This window comes from Erythrolamprus reginae, chromosome 10 (genome assembly GCF_031021105.1).
Source record: "Erythrolamprus reginae isolate rEryReg1 chromosome 10, rEryReg1.hap1, whole genome shotgun sequence".
Taxonomy (NCBI): domain Eukaryota; kingdom Metazoa; phylum Chordata; class Lepidosauria; order Squamata; family Dipsadidae; genus Erythrolamprus; species Erythrolamprus reginae.
This window is the reverse complement of record NC_091959.1, coordinates 14,176,227-14,195,820: the sequence shown is the minus strand read 5'-3', so window position 1 is coordinate 14,195,820 and position 19,594 is coordinate 14,176,227. Positions and strand designations below refer to the sequence as shown.

Below are 19,594 nucleotides of genomic sequence, written 5' to 3'. Positions count from 1 at the left end.
TGTGCAGACTCGGGGCGGCTCACAGAAATAATAAACAATATGTAACAAATCTAATAATTTAAAAGAAACACTAAAAGCCCCATTATTAAAAACAAACATACACACAAGCATACCATATATAAACTGTATAGGCCCAGGGGAGATGTTTCAATTTAAAAAAGTTTACGAAAGGCGAGGAGGGTGGGGGCAGTTCTAATCTCTGGGGGGAGTTGATTCCAGAGGGTCGGGGCCACCACAGAGAAGGCTCTTCCCCTGGGTCCCACCAAACGGCATTGTTTAGTTGACGGGACCCGGAGAAGGCCAACTCTGTGGGACCTAATCGGTCGCTGGGATTCGTGCGGCAGAAGGCGGTCCCGGGGATATATACTAGGCAGATCATAAATGATACGGTGGGAAACCTAGAAAAACTGTCAGTCACAGTTCTAAATTCCACTCCGTCTTGGTTTTAGTTTTCAGTGTGGGCAACAAATCAAGGAACTAAGAATACAACACGAAGAAGATATGAAAAAAATGGAGGAACAAGTTCTGCAGGACCAGAAGGTACATTGTTCTCTTTGCGAGGGGTAGGTCTAGGAATCTTTTGCCTGTTTTTGCTCCCTCCCAACATGGGACTAGCAAGGAGCTGACTTTGCACAAACACCAGTTAATGTATTGGGGTAGAGATTTTATTTTGTTACACTTGAGCTGTGGGAAGCAGGTGAGGCAAAGGTGAAAAGAAAGATGGATGATTTCTTTCTTTTTTTTTAAATATACTTTATTTGTAAATATAGGGAAAAAGGGAAAGGGTAGTGGGGGGTAGGAAGGAATATACAGTGATACCTTGTCTTACAAACTTAATTGGTTCCGGGACGAGGTTCTTAAGGTGAAAAGTTTGTAAAACGAAACAATGTTTCCCATAGGAATCAATGGAAAAGCGATTAAGGCGTGCAAGCCCAAAATTCACCCCTTTTGCCAGCCGAAGCGCCTGTTTTTGCACTGCTGGGATTTCCCTGAGGCTCCCCTCCATGGGAAACCCCACCTCCCGACTTCCGTTGCCAGCGAAGCGCCCATTTTTGCACTGCTGGGATTCCCCTGCTGGGATTCCCCTGCAGCATCACAAAAACACGGAAGTCCGGAGGTGGGGTTTCCCATGGAGGGGAGCCTCGGGGGAATCCCAGCAGCACAAAAACGGGTGCTTCGGTGGCAACGGAAGTCCGGAGGCGGGGCATCCTAGCGGTGGCGGTGGGTTTGTAAGGTGAAAATAGTTTGTAAGAAGAGGCAAAAAAATCTTAAACCCCAGGTTTGTATCTCGAAAAGTTTGTTTGATGAGGCGTTTGTAAGACGAGGCATCACTGTACAGAAAAAAAAGGGGGGGGAATAGGGAAGGGAAATACGAAATCAAGCGGTTCAGATAAGTAATACGATTATACATGGTAAGTTGCAAATTATAATACATATAATTCTTGATAACAGTGTTGTATTTCTTAAACATTGTAAATAAACGGTAGATAAACAATATCCTTAGTATTATCAAGAATTTTCTTAGGTTTTAGTAATAATAAATGTTACATCTCGTGTTAATATATATTAGCTAATAACAAATTGATGAGAATATTTTCTAAATTTAAAGATTGAAAAGAGAGAGAGATCAAATTTACAGAAAAAAAGATAAGTGGAAAGAGGGGAAAAGAAGAAAATGAATAAAAAAAAAGAAAGAATGTAGAAGAGAAGAGAAGGATCTGCGTGTGACGCAGACGTTTTCAGGGATGACTTTTTGTGGAAAAGTAATAGGAGGAGTATATGCATAATACAGTAAATGTATTTTATATGTAAAAGAGAAAAAAAAGAAAGTATAGTAATTATAATCATTGTTAGTAGGTGTTAGTAGTAATGTGTTATGTGATATGTATTGCATTCGTTTAAAAACGAATAAAAAGAGATATGATATAAGTTTTATTGCAAAGATGGGCGATTTCTATACGTCGATCCCAACCATGAAATATGAAATATGGGTGAACAGTGCAGTCAGGCGGTAGGGAAAGCAAGTAGGATGGTTGGCTGCATAGCTAGAGGTATAACAAGCAGGAAGAGGGAGATTATGATCCCGCTATATAGAGTGCTGGGGAGACCACATTTGGAATACTGTGTTCAGTTCTGGAGACCTCACCTACAAAAAGATATTGACAAAATTGAACGGGTCCAAAGACGGGCTACAAGAATGGTGGAAGGTCTTAAGCATAAAACCTATCAGGAAAGACTTCATGAACTCAATCTGTATAGTCTGGAGGACAGAAGGAAAAGGGGGGACATGATCGTAACATTTAAATATATTAAAGGGTTAAATAAGGTCCAGGAGGGAAGTGTTTTTAATAGGAGAGTGAACACAAGAACAAGGGGACACAATCTGAAGTTAGTTGGGGGAAAGATCAAAAGCAGCATGAGAAAATATTATTTTACTGAAAGAGTAGTAGATCCTTGGAACAAACTTCCAGCAGACGTGGTAGATAAATCCACAGTAACTGAATTTAAACATGCCTGGGATAAACATATATCCATTGTAAGATAAAATACAGAAAATAGTATAAGGGCAGACTAGATGGACCAGGAGGTCTTTTTCTGCCGTCAGACTTCTATGTTCCTATGTTTCTATGAAAGCTTGGAATCACTGAAAGATAAACTAATGCTCTTCTTGCAAGTTTGGCTTTTAATGCTCAAGGGACATTTTCACAGCAGGCCACCCACGGGAGCCAATTCACCAAAGACATTGAGAGAGGATTGAGCGAGAGTCCAAAAGTAGTGAAGGCAACTCAAAAATTGAATGAAGTTAAGAACGAAGCACCATCGACCAACAATATATCGGACGGCAAAGGTCTGTGCGGGGGACTGTGGTAAGGCATCAGGGTCCCTCTGGCACTCATGGGATTATGGCAAATTCTTGCCTGGCAGGTTACGTGACCTGGTGGCACTGCACAGTTCAATCAGCAAAGCTTGGGGGTGGGTAGGTTTAACCTGACTACAGCAGGAGGTTATGTCAGGTAGCTTTCCTCTGTTGCCATTCCAACTCCCTTCCCTGGCACAGAGTGAAGGCCCCCAGTCTTAGGGCTTCAGTGGATGGTGCAGCAAAGGAAAAAAATATCTTGTTTTGACAGAAAAGATTAAACTCGGAGATGACGCGGGCATGCCTGGAATAGAAGAGAATGACCCTGCCAAAGGTGAAGATACACTCACTGGTTAGTATCTCAAATCTTAACGTTGGCTGTCTCTTGCATTTCGGCTCACTCCATAGACAGATATTTGAGTTGACCAATGGGACCCAAGATACTTAAAAATACAGTGATACCTTGTCTTACAAACTTAAATTGGTTCCGGGACGAGGTTCTTAAGGTGAAAAGTTTGTAAGACGAAACAATGTTTCCCATAGGAATCAATGGAAAAGCGATTAATGCGTGCAAGCCCAAAATTCACCTCTTTTGCCAGCTGAAGCGCCCGTTTTTGCGCTGCTGGGATTCCCCTGAGGCTCCTCTCCATGGGAAACTTCACCTCCGGACTTCTGTGTTTTTGCGATGCTGCAGGGGAATCCCAGCATTGCAAAAACGAGTGCTTCGCTGGCAACGGAAGCCCGGAGGTGGGGTTTCCCAGCGAAGGGAGCATCAGTGAAATCGCAGCATTGCAAAAACACCGAAGTCTTTGAAACCCCACCTCTGGACCTCTGTGTTTTTGTGATGCTGTGATTTCATTGAGGCTCCCCTCACTGGGTAACCCCACTTCTGGACTTCCATTGCCAGCGAAGCACCCGTTTTTGCGCTGCTGGGATTCTCCTGCTGGGATTCCCCTGCAGCATCACAAAAACATGGAAGTCCGTTTTCCCATGGAGGGGAACCTCGGGAATCCCAGCAGTGCAAAAACGGGTGCTTCACTGGCAACGGAAGTCCGGAGGCGGGGCATCCCAGCAGCGGTGGTGTGTTTGTAAGGTGAAAATAGTTTGTAAGAAGAGGCAAAAAAATCTTAAATCCCGGGTTTGCATCTCAAAAAGTTTGTATGATGAGGCGTTTGTAAGTCTAGGTATCACTGTATACTCTGATAAATAAGATTGGTGATGCTTTCCTCATTCATGCAGTAAAAGACACTTGCAGCATTGTTTCTGTGCTCTTAATTGTGTTGTTTTTCAGACGGTGTTCACAGTTGGCATTAACCACTTTCTGTCTCGTCATGATCTGAAATATGAGAGAGGTGGACTGTAAGGCAGGACTTCTTCATGCAAGTCCTGACACGGGTTGGGAAATGTTCTAAGACAGTGGTTCTCAACCTTTCTAATGCCGCCACCCCTTAATACAGTTCCTCATGTTGCAGTGACCCCCAATTATAAGTCTAACGCCAATTCTCCCAACAGAGCTCTAAGCTGATTGGCAGGAAGGACAGAGGGACACCCCCACTGTAAACGCCTGATTGGTCGGATTGTAAAAATCTGTTCCAAGGTGCCAGAATAGGAGCTTCAGTTCCTAACATGGGAAATTTGTCTTTTCCCCTGGTCTTAGGCGACCCCTGTGAAATGGTCATTCGACCCCCAAAGGGGTCCCGACCCCCAGGTTGAGAACCACTGTTCTAAGACATTCCTTTATTAAATGAGTTGTAGTCCGAAGAGCCTTTTAGACACTTTTATGATCCTTAAAACTATGTTGACACAGGACCTCTGTGTACTACCCGGTGCTAAGTTTGAGGCAATGGGGAACTGAGACATCTCCCCTTGCCTATGTAGTTTTGTGTATGATATGACTGTGTGTATGTCTTTATATATTGGTGTCTTTTTCTTTTTAGATTTTTTAATGTAAAACTGTTATTTTAGATTTTAATTATTAGATTTGTTACCATGTATCGTTTTTATCACTGTTGTGAGCCACCCCGAGTCTGCAGAGAGGGGCGGCATACAAATCTAATAAATAATAATAATAATAACAATGTATATTTGTTAATAAATGCAGTATTTTTTCTACAAATTCTACAACTGCACATTTTTATTTATTGTTAATGCTGTAATCAGCGAACCCATCAGGGCTACTAGGATTGAGATGTGATTCTTTCGTTTCCCCAGGAACCGGCATTATGAATGTTATAACTAGGGAGGCTTATGGTGAACATCTGCATTTGCTTAGAGCCACAGCTGGATCTGTAACAGTGCCTCATGTTGCAAATGTTGGCCTTTAGCAGGATGATTTGTTTGGCGTCTTTGAGCCAAAGTGTTAAATAATTGCTTTGTAATATATTTAATTACCTTAGTATTTTTACAGATATGAGAGCATATGCACCAAGACAAATTCCTTGTGTGTCCAATCACACTTGGCCAATAAAAATTCTATTCTATTCTATTCTATACTATGGATTTTTTGTTTTTAGCTTTGAAGAAGCCACTTTTTTCAACTTCTCAAAATCAGCATCAGCCTGGTGGAAGTGTTTTCACAGAAAAAACCCAAACAGGTGAGATCACTTATTTATTTATTTGTTTGTTTGTTTGTTTATTTTGTCCAATACACAATGAGGGTTTTAGTGGGTATATATCTATATACACATAGTAAAGTACACGATGAAGGTTATAGAGGAGATACTCATAGTAAAATATATCTAAGAAAGAATAGAAAAGAAGATATAGTAATAGAACATATCAATGAAAGAATAGAAGAAGAGATATAGGAATAGAAGACAGGTATAGGAGATATAGGAGAGCAATAGGACAGGGGACGGAAGGCACTCTAGTGCACTTGTACTCGCCCCTTACTCACCTCTTAGGAATCTGGATAGGTCAACCGTAGATAATCTAAGGGGAAAGTGTTGGGGGTTTGGGGATGACACTAAGGAGTCCGGTAATGAGTTCCACGCTTCGACAGCTCGGTTACTGAAGTCATATTTTTTACAGTCAAGTTTGGAGCGGTTAATATTAAGTTTAAATCTGTTGTGTGCTCTTGTGTTGTCGTGGTTGAAGCTGAAGTAGTCGCCGACAGGCAGGACGTTGCAGCATATGATCTTGTGGGCAATACTTAGATCTTGTTTAAGGCGTCTTAGTTCTAAATTTTCTAAGCCCAGGATTGAAAGTCTAGTCTCATAGGGTATTCTATTTCGAGTGGAGGAGTGAAGGGCTCTTCTGTTGAAGTATCTTTGGACATTTTCAAGGGTGTTAATGTCTGAGATGCGACTTGTCCTGGGCGAAAGATTTGCCCTTCATCATGAGCTTTTCTCTGTGTCCTTGAACTCTGGCTTTGTATTTTTGTCTGCTCCAGGTGCAAACGAGGGTAATACTGACTTGGTAAACCAGGTACCCCCAAACTACCTTCAACGGGCAATTCCTGATCACACATTGGACATTCAGAAAAACAAAAAACAGCTTGCAAAACAGACTTCCAAGGAGAGAACCAACGACTTTCAGAGAATGAAGCAAAGTGAGTCAGACCATGATAATTGAGCATGATTGCATGTGTTATCTCAAGTTCATTAAAACACCTAATATCTACCATTCAGATGTCTTTGTGTTTAAAAATCTTAGCCATTAATTGTTGCCCTATAAATCCATCTCAGAAGCTCAGAGCTCCGCCTTCTAGCATTCCTACCCAACACGCTGGGGAAGCTTGTGGTCCACGACAGAGGTGTGAGGTTTGCGAATCCATCATCCTGCAGTGCTGTGACCAGAGCTCCATGTTAGTCCTGTCCAGAAATGGACTGATGAAACAAAGTGTACTCATAAAACGTATCAGGAAAGACTTAATGAACTCAGTCTGTATAGTCTGGAGGACAGAAGGAAAAGGGGGGACATGATCGAAACATTTAAATATGTCAAAGGGGTTAAATAAGATTCAAGAGGGAAATGTTTTTAATAGGAAAGTGAACACAAGAACAAGGGGACACAATCTGAAGTTAGTTGGGGGAAAGATCAAAAGCAACATGAGAAAATATTATTTTACTGAAAGAGTAGTAGATCCTTGGAACAAACTTCCAGCCGACGTGGTTGATAAATCCACAGTAACTGAATTTAAACATGCCTGGGATAAACATATATCCATCCTAAGATAAAATACAGGAAATAGTATAAAAGCAGACTAGATGGACCACGAGGTCTTTTTCTGCTGTCAGTCTTCTATGTTTCTATGATAAAATACAAGAAATAGTATAAGGGCAGACTAGATGGATCATGAGGTCTTTTTCTGCCGTTAGTCTTCTATGTTTCTATGATAAAATACAAGAAATAGTATAAGGGCAGACTAGATGGACCATGAGGTCTTTTTCTGCCATCAATCTTCTATGTTTCTATGATAAAATACAAGAAATAGTATAAGGGCAGACTAGATGGATCACGAGGTCTTTTTCTGCCGTTAGTCTTCTATGTTTCTATGATAAAATACAAAAAATAGTATAAGGGCAGACTAGATGGACCATGAAGTCTTTTTCTGCCGTCAATCTTCTATGTTTCTACTCTGTAGGGGGGTTTATGGCTTTATGAAATGCATACACCTAACCTTAACTGTCTTTGCTTGAAAAAGTATGCCAAGCTCTAGGATAATTATCCTCTTTTAAAGAGACCAATGAATCAGATGTTCAAACCTGAGATGGCCATCAGAGGGGGAGTTGGGGGGGTGTATTGTGCTCTATAAACAAACAAAAAGCTTTCATCTCACATAGTGATTGCCTCCTTCGGACTTTTGGGTTCATGATGTAAATTTGTGGAAGCTGCAGATTTACATCCTGAACACAAAAGGCTCTGCAGTCCACTTTCACACTGCCTAATGTCACTGTGCATGATACCATGTGCTATAAGAAACCCCCCGAATGAGAACAATGTGCATGGGGTAATGCCATGGAGGAAGCCACCAGACTATAAAAGCACATTGCTATTCAGCTCGAGTTTGCCAGAATTGAGAAACTAGTCGGTCACTGAAACAACATGTTGTGGACCAATAAGGAAAGAACTTTACTAAATGCATTGGAACTGAGAAACATATAATGTTTGAAGAAAACAAAAGCTGCAATTCAAGGAAAGAACCTTATCCTGGTTGTGAGATGTGGGACTTGAACAGTTTGGCAAAATTAGCAAGATTTTTCAGTGGGGACAAATTCAGAATGTAAGCTTTGAATTGGAAAGAAAAACCCCATCAGGTATAAAATGAAGAAAGCCCTTGAATCTACGTGGGGAAAAAATCTGGTGGTTTTGGTGTTTCACAAGCTGAATATGAATGAGCTGTGTGATTCGGTTGCAAAAAAATGCAAATGCAAAATTAGTATATTTTAAGAAAATTTAGCATGGAGATTAAGAGAAGTGATGCTGTATTGGTGAAATGTATTTATTTACACCCCATCTTTATTATTATAAACAACTCGAGGCAGCAATCATATCCAGTACATCTTCCTTCTATTTTCCAAACACCAACAAATTTATAAGAACATAAGAGCCATGCTGAATCAGGCCAAAGCCCATTGAGTCCAGCATTCTGTGTCCCACAGTGGCCCCCCAATTGTCTATGGCAGTAATTGTCAACCTTTTTTGAGCCGCGGAACATTTTTTACATTTACGAAACCCTGGGGCACATTGAGAGGGGGGGGGGGTCTAAAAAAAGTTTGGACAAAAAATTATCTCTCTCTTCCTCCCCTTCGCTCTATTTCTTTCTCCCTCCCTCCTCTTTCTTTCACTCTCTCTCCATCCCTCTTTCTTTCTCTTCCTTCCTTCCTTCCTCTTTTTTGCTCTCTTTCTGTCTCCCTCCCTACGTCCCTCTATGTCTTTCTCTCTCTCTCCTTCCCTCCCTCTCTCTCTCTCTCTTGCTTTCTTTCTCTCTCTCTTTCTTTCTCTTGTTCTCTTTCTCTCTCTCTTGCTTTCTCTTGTTCTCTTTCTCTCTCTCTTGCTTTCTTTCTCTTGTTCTCTTTCTCTCTTGCTCTTTCTCTTGCTTTCTTTCTCTCTCTCTTGCTTTCTCTCTCTCTTGGTTTCTTTCTCTCTGAGCTTCGCGGCACACCTGACCATGTCTCGCGGCACACTAGTGTGCCACGGCACACTGGTTGAAAAACACTGGTCTATGGGGATTTTGAGCAGAAAGAGAAGGCAAGACCCTCCCTTTCCCTTGACCCCCAACAAATAGTACTCAAGGGAATCCTGCCTGCCTCAACCAGCATAGAGGCAGCACTTGGACATCCGTTTCAATAACCACCGATACACTTGGCATGCATGAATCTGTCTAATCCTGCCTTGAAGCCATCAAGGCTGACAGCTGTCACGACCTCTTCTGGAAGTGAATTCCATAAACTAACGACTCTGGGTGAAGAAATATTTCCCTTGATTTGTCCTCACTTTCTCACCTGTGAACTTTAGGGAGGGCCCCCTCGTCCTAGTATTGTGTGATAGAGAAAATATTTTTTCTCTATCCGCCTTTTCCATCCCATGCATGATTTTATACACTTCGATCAAGTCACCCCTTAAACGCCGTCTTTCAAGGCTGAAGAGACCAAGGCGTTGCAACCTGGTATCATTTATGAGTTGGGCTGAGAGAGCACATCTGGCCCAAATTCACTTGCCTGCCTTTCGTGGCTAAGTTGGGATGTTAATTCAGTCTTCTTACTAGACTGCAGCCTTAACCACTAAACCTTCTAGCCTCTTGTCTAAATCATTGATGAAGATATTGAAGAGTACTGGCACCAAAGCAGAACTTTGCGTTACCCTACTGCAGTGATGGTGATGGTGAACCTATGGCACAGGTGCCACAGGTGGCACGGGGAGCCATATCCGCTAGCACGTGAGCCGTTGCCCTAGGTCAGCTCCAATGTGCATGTGTGTGCCGGCGAGCTGATTTTTGGCTCACACAGAGGCTCTGGGGGGGTGTTTTTGGCTTCCGGAGAGCCTCCAGGGAAGCCTTTGGAGCCTTGGGAGGGCGAAACACAAGCCCACCAGAAGTTGGGAAACAGACCATTTCCAGCCTCCAGGGGGAGCTGTTTTCACCCTTCCCGTGCATTGAATTATGGGTGTGTGCACTCACGCCTGTGCGATATAGCATGCGCCCACACTCCTTTGGCACCCAATGAAAAAAAGGTTTCCCATCACTGCTGTACTGCATCCTTCCCTTCATTCATATGCAGTTCCATTAAGGACCACACATGGAGTGCAGCCAAATTTGAATGCATCTGGTGGTGATACTGTCTGACCCATAGTGGTTAGACAGACCCCTGCTATCAAAGAGTAGGCTGTGGTCTACTATAGCAGTGTTTCCCAACCTTGGCAACTTGAATATATTTGGACTTCAACTCCCAGAATTCCAGATATCTTTAAGTTGCCAAGGTTGGAAAACACTGTACTATAGCAAAAGGAATCCTCAATCTGAGTATTGTATTGCCAGTATTTTGTATCGCCTACAAAAAGAGATGGATAAAATTAAACGGGTCCAAAGACGGGCTACAAAAATGGTGGAAAGACTTAATGAACTCAATCGGTATACAGTAGTCTGGAGGACAGAAGGGAAGGGGGGGACATGATCGAAACATTTAAATATGTTAAAGGGTTAAATAAGGTCCAGGAGGAAAGTGTTTTTAATAGGAAAGTGAACACGAGAACAAGGGGACACAATCTGAAGTTAGTTGGGGGAAAGATCAAAAGCAACATGAGAAAATATTATTTTACTGAAAGAGTAGTAGATGCTTGGAACAAACTTCCAGCAGACGTGGTTGATAAATCCACAGTAACTGAATTTAAACATGCCTGGGATAAACATATATCCATCCTAAGATAAAATACAGAAAATAGTATAAGGGCAGACTAGATGGATCATGAGGTCTTTTTCTGCCGTCAGTCTTCTATGTTTCTGTGTTTCTAATTCATTTTCATTGTGAAATTTTGTTTCACAATTCATACTTTTCTAAAATATTGGGAATTTTTCTGTAGGTTAGAGTAGGTTACTTATTGTAAATTTAGCCCATGTGACCTGGCATTTCCATCAGCTCGGATAAATGCAAGTCAAGGTATGCCTAAAAACTATTCAACTAGTATAAATTGGCTACTTGCCTTCATTTAAACCAAGCATTTAAAATCTCTGCCTGCAAAACACAGCAAATTGAACCTGGGAAAATAACCATTCTGTACAAAAATAGGAGTTGTACAATACGTGAGATTTTGGAGACATCTTTCTAGTTATTTAGCCAAAAAGGCAATAGTCCTTTTATTTATTTATTTATTTATTCATTCATTCATTCATTCATTCATTCGATTTGTATGCCGCCCCTCTTCGAAGACTCGGGGCAGCTAACAACAATGAAAAAGACAATGTAGACAAATCTAATATTAAAAATAATCTAAAAAACCCCAATTTAAAAAACCAATCATACAAACAAGCATACCATGTATAAATTCTATAAGCCTAGGGGGAAGGGAAAAATTTTCAATTCCCGCATGCTTGACAACAGAGGTGGGTTTTAAGGAGCTTGCGAAAGGCAAGGAGGGTGGGGGCAACTCTGATATCTGGGGGGAGCTGGTTCCAGAGGGTCGGGGCCTCCACAGAGAAGGCTCTTCTCCTGGGTCCCGCCAAACGACATTGTTTCGTCGACGGGACCCGGAGAAGGCCCACTCTGTGGGACCTAACCGGTCACTGGGATTCGTGCGGCAGAAGGCGGTCCCGGAGGTATTCTGGTCCGATGCCATGATGCCTTTTCCTTGCAAGAGAAGTAAGGATTGTGTAACAGGAAGTAAAAGGTCTACGTCTTGACTCATACTGTGACACACATACACACACACCCTCCATGAAGTTCTGTATAATGAATACTCACCTTTCTGTGCTTTCTGGTCCTGGAAGACCTGCAGATTTTATTTCCACAGCTTCCCGCACAGGTGACATTGAAGCCTCCCATCCGATGCCTCCCTGCTCCCGCTCTACCTGCCCCCCTACCCCCTTCTCCTGGTTTCTGACGGATCCTTTGCCTACTCCACAGACCGGTTCTTTGATGAGAACGAGTCCCCCGTTGATCCTCAGCACGGATCTAAACTGGCGGATTATAACGGGGATGATGGGAACGTGGGTGAGTATGAGGCAGACAAGCAGGCTGAGCTGGCCTACAATGAGGAAGAGGATGGTGATGGTGGTGAAGAAGACGTCCAAGGTGAGCTTGGGCCTTGCCTCCATCCCGTTCACTTAACTTCGTCATGTTAAAAAAAACGCTTGGGATTTGTGTAGTTTCCATTATTTAGCTGATAGGAAAAGACTTTCGACACCTGAGATTTGACTGTACAGTGATACCTTGTCTTACAAATGCCTCATCATACAAACTTTTCGAGATACAAACCCGGGGTTTAAGATTTTTTTGCCTCTTCTTACAAACTATTTTCACCTTACAAACCCACCACCACCACGAAGCACCCATTTTTGCCCTGCTGGGATTACCCTGAGGCTCCACTCCATTGGAAACCCCACCTCTGGACTTCCGTATTTTTGTGATGCTGCAGGGGAAATCCCAGCAGGGGAATCCCAGCAGCGCAAAAACGGGTGCTTCGCTGGCAACAGAATTCCAGAGGTGGGGTTTCCCAGCGAGGGGAGCCTCAATGAAATCACAGCATCACAAAAACACAGAGGTTCGGAGGTGGGGTTTTGAGGACTTCGATGTTTTTGCGATGCTGCAATTTCACTGATGCTCCCTTCGCTGGGAAACCCCACCTCCGGACTTCCGTTGCCAGAGAAATGCTCGTTTTTGTGATGCTGGGATTCCCCGGTGCTGGGATTCCCCTGCAGCATCGCAAAAACACAGAAGTCTGGAGGTGGGGTTTCCCATGGAGGGGAGCCTCAGGGGAATCCCAGCAGTGCAAAAACGGGCGCTTCGGCTGGCAAAAGGGTTGAATTTTGGGCTTGCACGCATTAATCGCTTTTCCATTGATTCCTATGGGAAACATTGTTTCATCTTACAAACTTTTCATCTTAAGAACCTCATCCTGGAACCAATTAAGTTTGTAAGACAAGGTATCACTGTACAAACCCGAGGTTTAAGATTTTTTTTGCCTCTTCTTACAAACTATTTTCACCTTACAAACCCACCGCCGCCACTGCGATGGCCCTTTCCATTGTCAGTGAAGCACCCGTTTTTGTGCTGCTGGGATTCCCCTGAGGCTCCCCTCAGCATCGCAAAAACACAGAGGTCTGTAGGTGGGACTTTGAGGACTTTGGTGTTTTTGCTATGCTGCGATTTCCCTGATGCTCCCTTCGCTGGGAAACCCCACCTCCGGACTTCCATTGCCAGCGAAGCGCCCGTTTTTGCGATGCTGGGATTCCCCTGCAGCATCACAAAAATGCAGAAGTCTGGAGGTGGGGTTTCCCATGCAGGGGAGCCTCAGAGGAATCCAGCAGTGCGAAAACGGGCGCTTCGGCTGGCAAAAGGGGTGGATTTTGGGCTTGGACGCATTAATCGCTTTTCCATGGATTCCTATGGGAAACATTGTTTCGTCTTACAAACTTTTCACCTTAAGAACCTCGTCCCGGAACCAATTAAGTTTATAAGACAAGGTATCACTGTATCTTTTTATGTAGTATCTTTGGGATGGAACATTTCCAAAATGGGAGCTGTTTTATTGAAACTGCTTTTTTTTTAAATGAAATTCATTAATGAATTTTGGCATAGTTTGTGAAGGGGAGGATCTAACAGCTGAATCTTAAACTGTAGTATACAATTGAACTTACAGTACTCTGCTTTGGAGAAACTAGCTGGGATTTTGAGCTCACTCTAACAGAAACAATGTAGACTCTGATCTTTCAAAGCAAACAACATGTCTATGGAGAGTCATCAAGGTCATGGCTGTCCCAAAGGTGCTTTTTCAAGAGGCAACTGGACTTTCTGGTTTTTTTTTTAAAGACATTTCGCTTCTTATCCAAGAAGCTGTATAGAGATGAGACCACATTTGGAATACTGCATTCAGTTCTGGAGACCTCATCTACAAAAAAGATATTGATAAAATTGAACGGGTCCAAAGATGGTCAATAAAAATGGTGGAAGGGCTTAAGCATAAAACCTATCAGGAAAGACTTTATGAACTCAATCTGTATAGTCTGGAGGACAGACGGGAAAGGGGGAACATCATTGAAACATTTAAATATGTTAAAGGGATAAATAAAGTTCAAGAGGGAAGTGTTTTTAATAGGAAAGTGAACACCAGGACAAGGGGGCACAATCTGAGGTTAGTTGGGGGAAAGATTAGAAGTAACGTGAGAAAATATTTTACTGAAAGAGTAGTAGATGCTTGGAACCAACTTCCAGCAGACGTGGTTGGTCAGTCCGCAGTAACTGAATTTAAACATGCCTGGGATAAACATATATCCATCCTGGGATAAAATCGCATGTGGACACGCAAGGGCGCCCGTGGCTCAGGTGCAGTCGCAGAATTGAGCTGGACTCCGCTAGCACTGAGCCACGGGGGCGAGCACACACCACCGTTCCACCTTAGCAGCCCACATCTGGGGCTGAATAATCAGCAGATGGCACGTGCCTCACTGCAGCCAGAACAGCTGGGTCTGAAAATTGTAAATGTAAAGCAACCCTGGGCTTTATCATGGCCTCTCCTATGGGGGTCATTTATTTATTTATTTATTTATTTATTTAATTTTTATGCCGCCCTTCTCCTTAGACTCAGGGCGGCTTACAACATGTTAGCAATAGCACTTTTTTAACAGAGCCAGTCTATTGCCCCCACAATCCGGGTCCTCATTTTATCCACCTCGGAAGGATGGAAGGCTGAGTCAACCTTGAGCCAGTGATGAGATTTGAACCGCTGACCTGCAGATCTACAATCAGCTTCAGTGGCCTGCAGTACAGCACTCTACCTGCTGCGCCACCCTGGCTCTTGTGGGGAAACCTGGTCTGTCTTCCTTTCTAGTCCAACTTCAGACGGCATCTTTCTCCCACCAGCTTCTTCCTGCATGCCACTGATTCAGTTCTGAATCAGATCCACAGAGAAGTCCCAGCATCCTTTGCATAATTTTATTTATTTGTTTGTTTCGTCAAGTAGGTATTGGTGGTATACAAAGGTATAATATTTATATACATGATACTAGTAAAAGAGAAACATTAGGACAGGGGACGGAAGGCACGCTGGTGCACTGATGAAAGTAAAAAAGAACCCCAGACTGGTCCAGTTTTCTGTCAAGGAGAGGTCTAGTGGGCACATTATTTAATTCCCAAACCAAGGGGTGGGGGCTGAGAAATCTGGACTCATCCATTGCGTTGATGCTGCAATACTACAGCACCCCAATTCCATCCAGGTGTGAAAAGGAAAAGGCAGCCTTTGCAGCTCATTATTATTAATTTATTAGATTTGTATGCCGCCCCTCTCCGTAGACTCGGGGCGGCTCACAACACAATAAAACAGTTCATGACAAATCTAATAATTTACAATTTAAAATATTTTAAAAACCCCATTATTAAGCAGACATACATACAAACATACCATACATAAATTATATAGGCCCGGAGGAGATATCTCAGTTCCCCCATGCCTGACGACAAAGGTGGGTTTTGAGGAGTTTACGAAAGGCAAGGAGGGTAGAGGCAGTTCTAATCTCTGGGGAGAGCTGGTTCCAGAGTCGGGGCCGCCACAGAGAAGGCTCTTCCACTGGGGCCCGCCAACCGACATTGTTTAGTTGGAGAAGGCCCACTCTGTGGGACTTAAATCGGTCGCTGGGATTCGTGCAGCAGAAGGCGGTCTCGGAGGTATTCTGGTCTGATGCCATGAAGGGCTTTATAGGTCATAACCAACACTTTGAATTGTGACCGGAAACTGATCGGCAACCAATGCAGACTGCGGAGTGTTGGTGTAACATGGGCATATTTGGGAAAGCCCATGATTGCCCTCGCAGCTGCATTCTGCAGGATACTGAAAGAGTAGTAGATCCTTGGAACAAACTTCCAGCAGATGTGGTAGATAAATTCACAGTAACTGAATTTAAACATGCCTGGGATAAACATATATCCATCCTAAGATAAAATACAGAAAATAGTATAAGGGCAGACTAGATGGACCATGAGGTCTTTTTCTGCCGTCAGACTTCTATGTTTCTATGATCTGAAGTTTCTGAACACTTTTCAAAGGTAGCCCAATGTAGAGCGTTACAGTAGTCGAGCCTCGAGGTGATGAGGGCATGAGTGACTGTGAGCAGTGACTCCCGATCCAAATAGGGCCGCAATTGGTGTACCAGGCGAACCTGGGCAAACGCCCCCCTCGCCACAGCTGAAAGATGGTTCTCTAATGTGAGCTGTGGATCGAGGACGCCCAAGTTGCGGACCCTCTCTGAGGGGGTTAGTAATTCCCCCCCCCAGGGTAATGGATGGACTGATGGAATTGTCCTTGGGAGGCAAAACCCACAGCCACTCCGTCTTATCAGGGATGAGTTTGAGTCTGTTGACACCTATCCAGAACCCCAACAGCCTCCAGACACCGGCACATCACTTCCACTGCTTCACTGACTGGACAAGTTTTCTGTCAAGGAGAGGTCTAGTGGGCACATAATTCCCAAACCCAGGGGTGGGGGCTGAGAAATCTGGACTCATCCACTGCGTTGATGCTGCAGTACTACAGCACCCCAATCCCACCCAGGTGTGAAAAGGAAAAGGCAGCCTTTGCAGCTCATGTCCCTTCATGCGTCTCCTTTTCTCCGCCCTTTGTGGGAGAGAAACTGAAGTCTGGTTTTCCTCCTTGTCTTGCAGATGACGAGGAGAGGGAGCTCCAAATGGATCTGGTGGACTATGGGAAACCACGCTTCAATGATGTCCTTTAAAGGCCAATGACCTTCTTCTGAGAGATTGGGCAGGTCTTCAGTGCTTGGTGCAAAAGACCCAGGAGACCACAGACAGCACACTGTATGACCTGAAAGGTAACATGCCTTGATGTGCATACGGTGGGTTCCAGCCCTTTGCAAATAAGAGATGTTTTGTCCTAGAAGAGGAGCAGTAGAGGGTAGAGTTTCTGGACTGGGCTGTAAGACTGTTCTTTATCTGTAATCTTTGTGTTAATAATTAACATTGCAAAATAATTTTACATGTTTCTGAAATAAAGTGAACGTGTACAGTTTGTATCTCATACAGTCATGACTCCATTGCAGGAAAAAAAATATACATGGAGCATTGAAACAGCAATGTATTTAATTCATGCAAGCGAATTGTTTTCTCTCGTCTCGTGACTCGTGTTTTATGGTAACAATTCATTTTGAAAAAATAAGACTGAAAATACATGGTGTGTGTTTATGAAGGAATTTTAACACAATTTTGCAAGGTCTGTATGGCAGTGGCACCATATGGGAAGTTCGCCCTAGGAGAATAACGTTACCCAAAGCAAATGTTTTGCAAACTATGGTGTTCCCATTATATATACTATATATATATTTTAATAGGCTCTAAACCAACAACATGGTGTTTAGAGTATTCAAAGGCTAGTCTGCTAACCCACCTTTTTCTTTACAGCAGTGGGCTTTGATTGTATGCAATGATAATTTATTTAAGCTTGCTTAAAACTTGTATCTTTTAAATCCATTCCCCTCTAAACCTGTTGTGCTCAGCTTCTGAGCGATGCTGAGTTCTTTTTAAGCAAAGTTCTGCTGAAGAAAACGGGAAAGGGGTCCATAGCCATGCATGTACAGCGAAGGGCATCTTCTGCCTCCTGGGGAGGGCAGGGCCAAATGGATCGAGTACTGTTCAGACTGATGTCCAGAGCAACGGTTATGTTCTGACAGTGACAGGCTATTAACCTAGGCAATTTTATCAGCAAGGGCTACTGAGAATAATATTTTTTAAGCTCTATATGACAGGGTTGATCGTCTTTCACTACAGATTGCTCTTCCTTAACGACAGCGGCTGGGAGTGGAAATTCCCAATGTCGTCGCAAAGCAAGAGCCATAAAGTGCAAATTGATATGAAGATGCTACTTAGAATGGCAGCTTCAACATTTCAGGTTGCCATTGTTTAAATGAATTCTGTGGCAGTGTGAATTGCAATTCACACAGTTGGCCCTTGTAACCTCCTCCTGCCTTCCCAGGTGACTTTGTCGGAAGCCAACAGTGAAGACCGGAAATAGTGACCCTCAAATAAGTAAACAGTGACTGTTAGTTGGGGGGAAGATCAGAAGCAAGGTGAGAAAATATTATTTTGCTGAAAAAGGAGTAGATGCTTGGAACAAACTTCCAGCAGACGTGGTTGGTAAATCCACAGTAACTGAATTTAAACATGCCTGGGATAAACATAGATCCATCCTAAGATAAAATACAGGAAATAGTATAAGGGCAGACTAGATGGACCATCAGGTCTTTCTCTGCCGTCAATCTTCTATGTTTCTATGACTGTGGAACCGTATGTCAGATGCTGAACACCCAGATTGAGATCACCGCTTGGCTCAGTGCTGTTGTAAGTTGAGTTAGTCATTAAGCGAGGACCACTGGTATTTTTGTGCTCAGGTTAAAGTTCATTTTTTGATGAATAAAGCCCATTGTGATCACTGCATTACACTGAATTTCATTAGAAAATTATTCATTTCTGACAATTAAAATAGAAGTCTCTACCTGGGATTCTTTTGAGCCATAAGATGGAAGCAGGGCCACTCCAGGGGAATTGTTCTGCCTGCCAATGCTGTAAAAAACTGCTGTGTTTACACACAAATGTAAGGCTGAATCTGCAGCCCTGTCCTGTTCTTCATAACAACCCCCCTTGCCTCCCTTGTCTGTCTTTATGTTGCAACTGATGAACTGACAAAAACTATTTCCAAAGCTGGGTGTAATTTTGTTAAGAATCTGCTGTTGAAATTGAACATTTAATAGGGTTTAATAAAAGCTTAATATAGTTTCTGTGTCTTTGTGTTCATCTCTTCTTGGCAATGCAGTGAAAGGAAATGATGATTTCCCACATTTTTAACCCAATTTTCCTTCTAACAGTTGTGTATGTGTACATGTTTTATTTAAATATAAAACCTCACGTTTTGGTCCCCTCGACCCAGTTTTCCAACCTCTCAAGATTAATCCTTGCCTTTTGCAAACTCCTTAAAACCGACCTCTGCCGTCAGGCATGGGGAAATTGATTCCCCCGGGCCGTTCCGTTTTATGTATGGTTTGTCTGGGATGTATGACTGTTTTATATTAAGGGTTTTTAACCTTAGATTTGTACTGTGTTTTGCTGTTGTAAGCTGCTCCGAGTCTCCGGAGAGGGGCGGCATACAAATCTAATTAATAATAATAATAATAATAATAATAATAATAATAGTAATAATTAGTCCCTCCATCTCATTGTCTTGCTCATTGCAAGGGTAGAATGCTGGTCCCAAGATTGAGTTCCATTCATCAGTCCTCTCTATCCAGAGATGGGCTGCTAAGGTGGAAAGTGTGGTGTTCTCACCCCCGTGGCTGAGTGCTAGCGGAGTCCAGCACAATTATACCACTGCACCTGGGCAGGTAGCAAAATTACGCACGGACATGCATGGGTGTCTGTGGCTCTGAGTGCTAGTGGAATCCAGCACAATTCTGTACCTGCACCTGGGCAGGTAGCGAAATTGCACAGACATGCAGGTGCGCCTGTGGTTCTGAGTGCTAGCGGAGTCCAACGCAATTCTGTAACTGCACCTGTAGCCCAGGTGCAGAATTGCGTTGGACTCCCG

At 43.1% G+C, this 19,594-nt stretch overlaps 1 protein-coding gene across 1 annotated transcript in view; it reads left to right on the top strand.

The window, feature by feature from the left end:
* Nucleotides 1–18,789, top strand: part of GOLM2 (golgi membrane protein 2) — a 22,328-nt gene extending 3,539 nt beyond the window's left edge. The window contains exons 3-9 of the mRNA XM_070762781.1: nucleotides 433–540; nucleotides 2,713–2,848; nucleotides 3,129–3,209; nucleotides 5,371–5,451; nucleotides 6,249–6,407; nucleotides 11,917–12,084; nucleotides 16,666–18,789. Coding sequence (XP_070618882.1) covers nucleotides 433–540; nucleotides 2,713–2,848; nucleotides 3,129–3,209; nucleotides 5,371–5,451; nucleotides 6,249–6,407; nucleotides 11,917–12,084; nucleotides 16,666–16,736 — 804 coding nt within the window. The 3' untranslated portion in view covers nucleotides 16,737–18,789. The remainder of the gene's footprint in view (nucleotides 1–432; nucleotides 541–2,712; nucleotides 2,849–3,128; nucleotides 3,210–5,370; nucleotides 5,452–6,248; nucleotides 6,408–11,916; nucleotides 12,085–16,665) is intronic.
* Nucleotides 18,790–19,594: the final 805 nt, after the last annotated feature.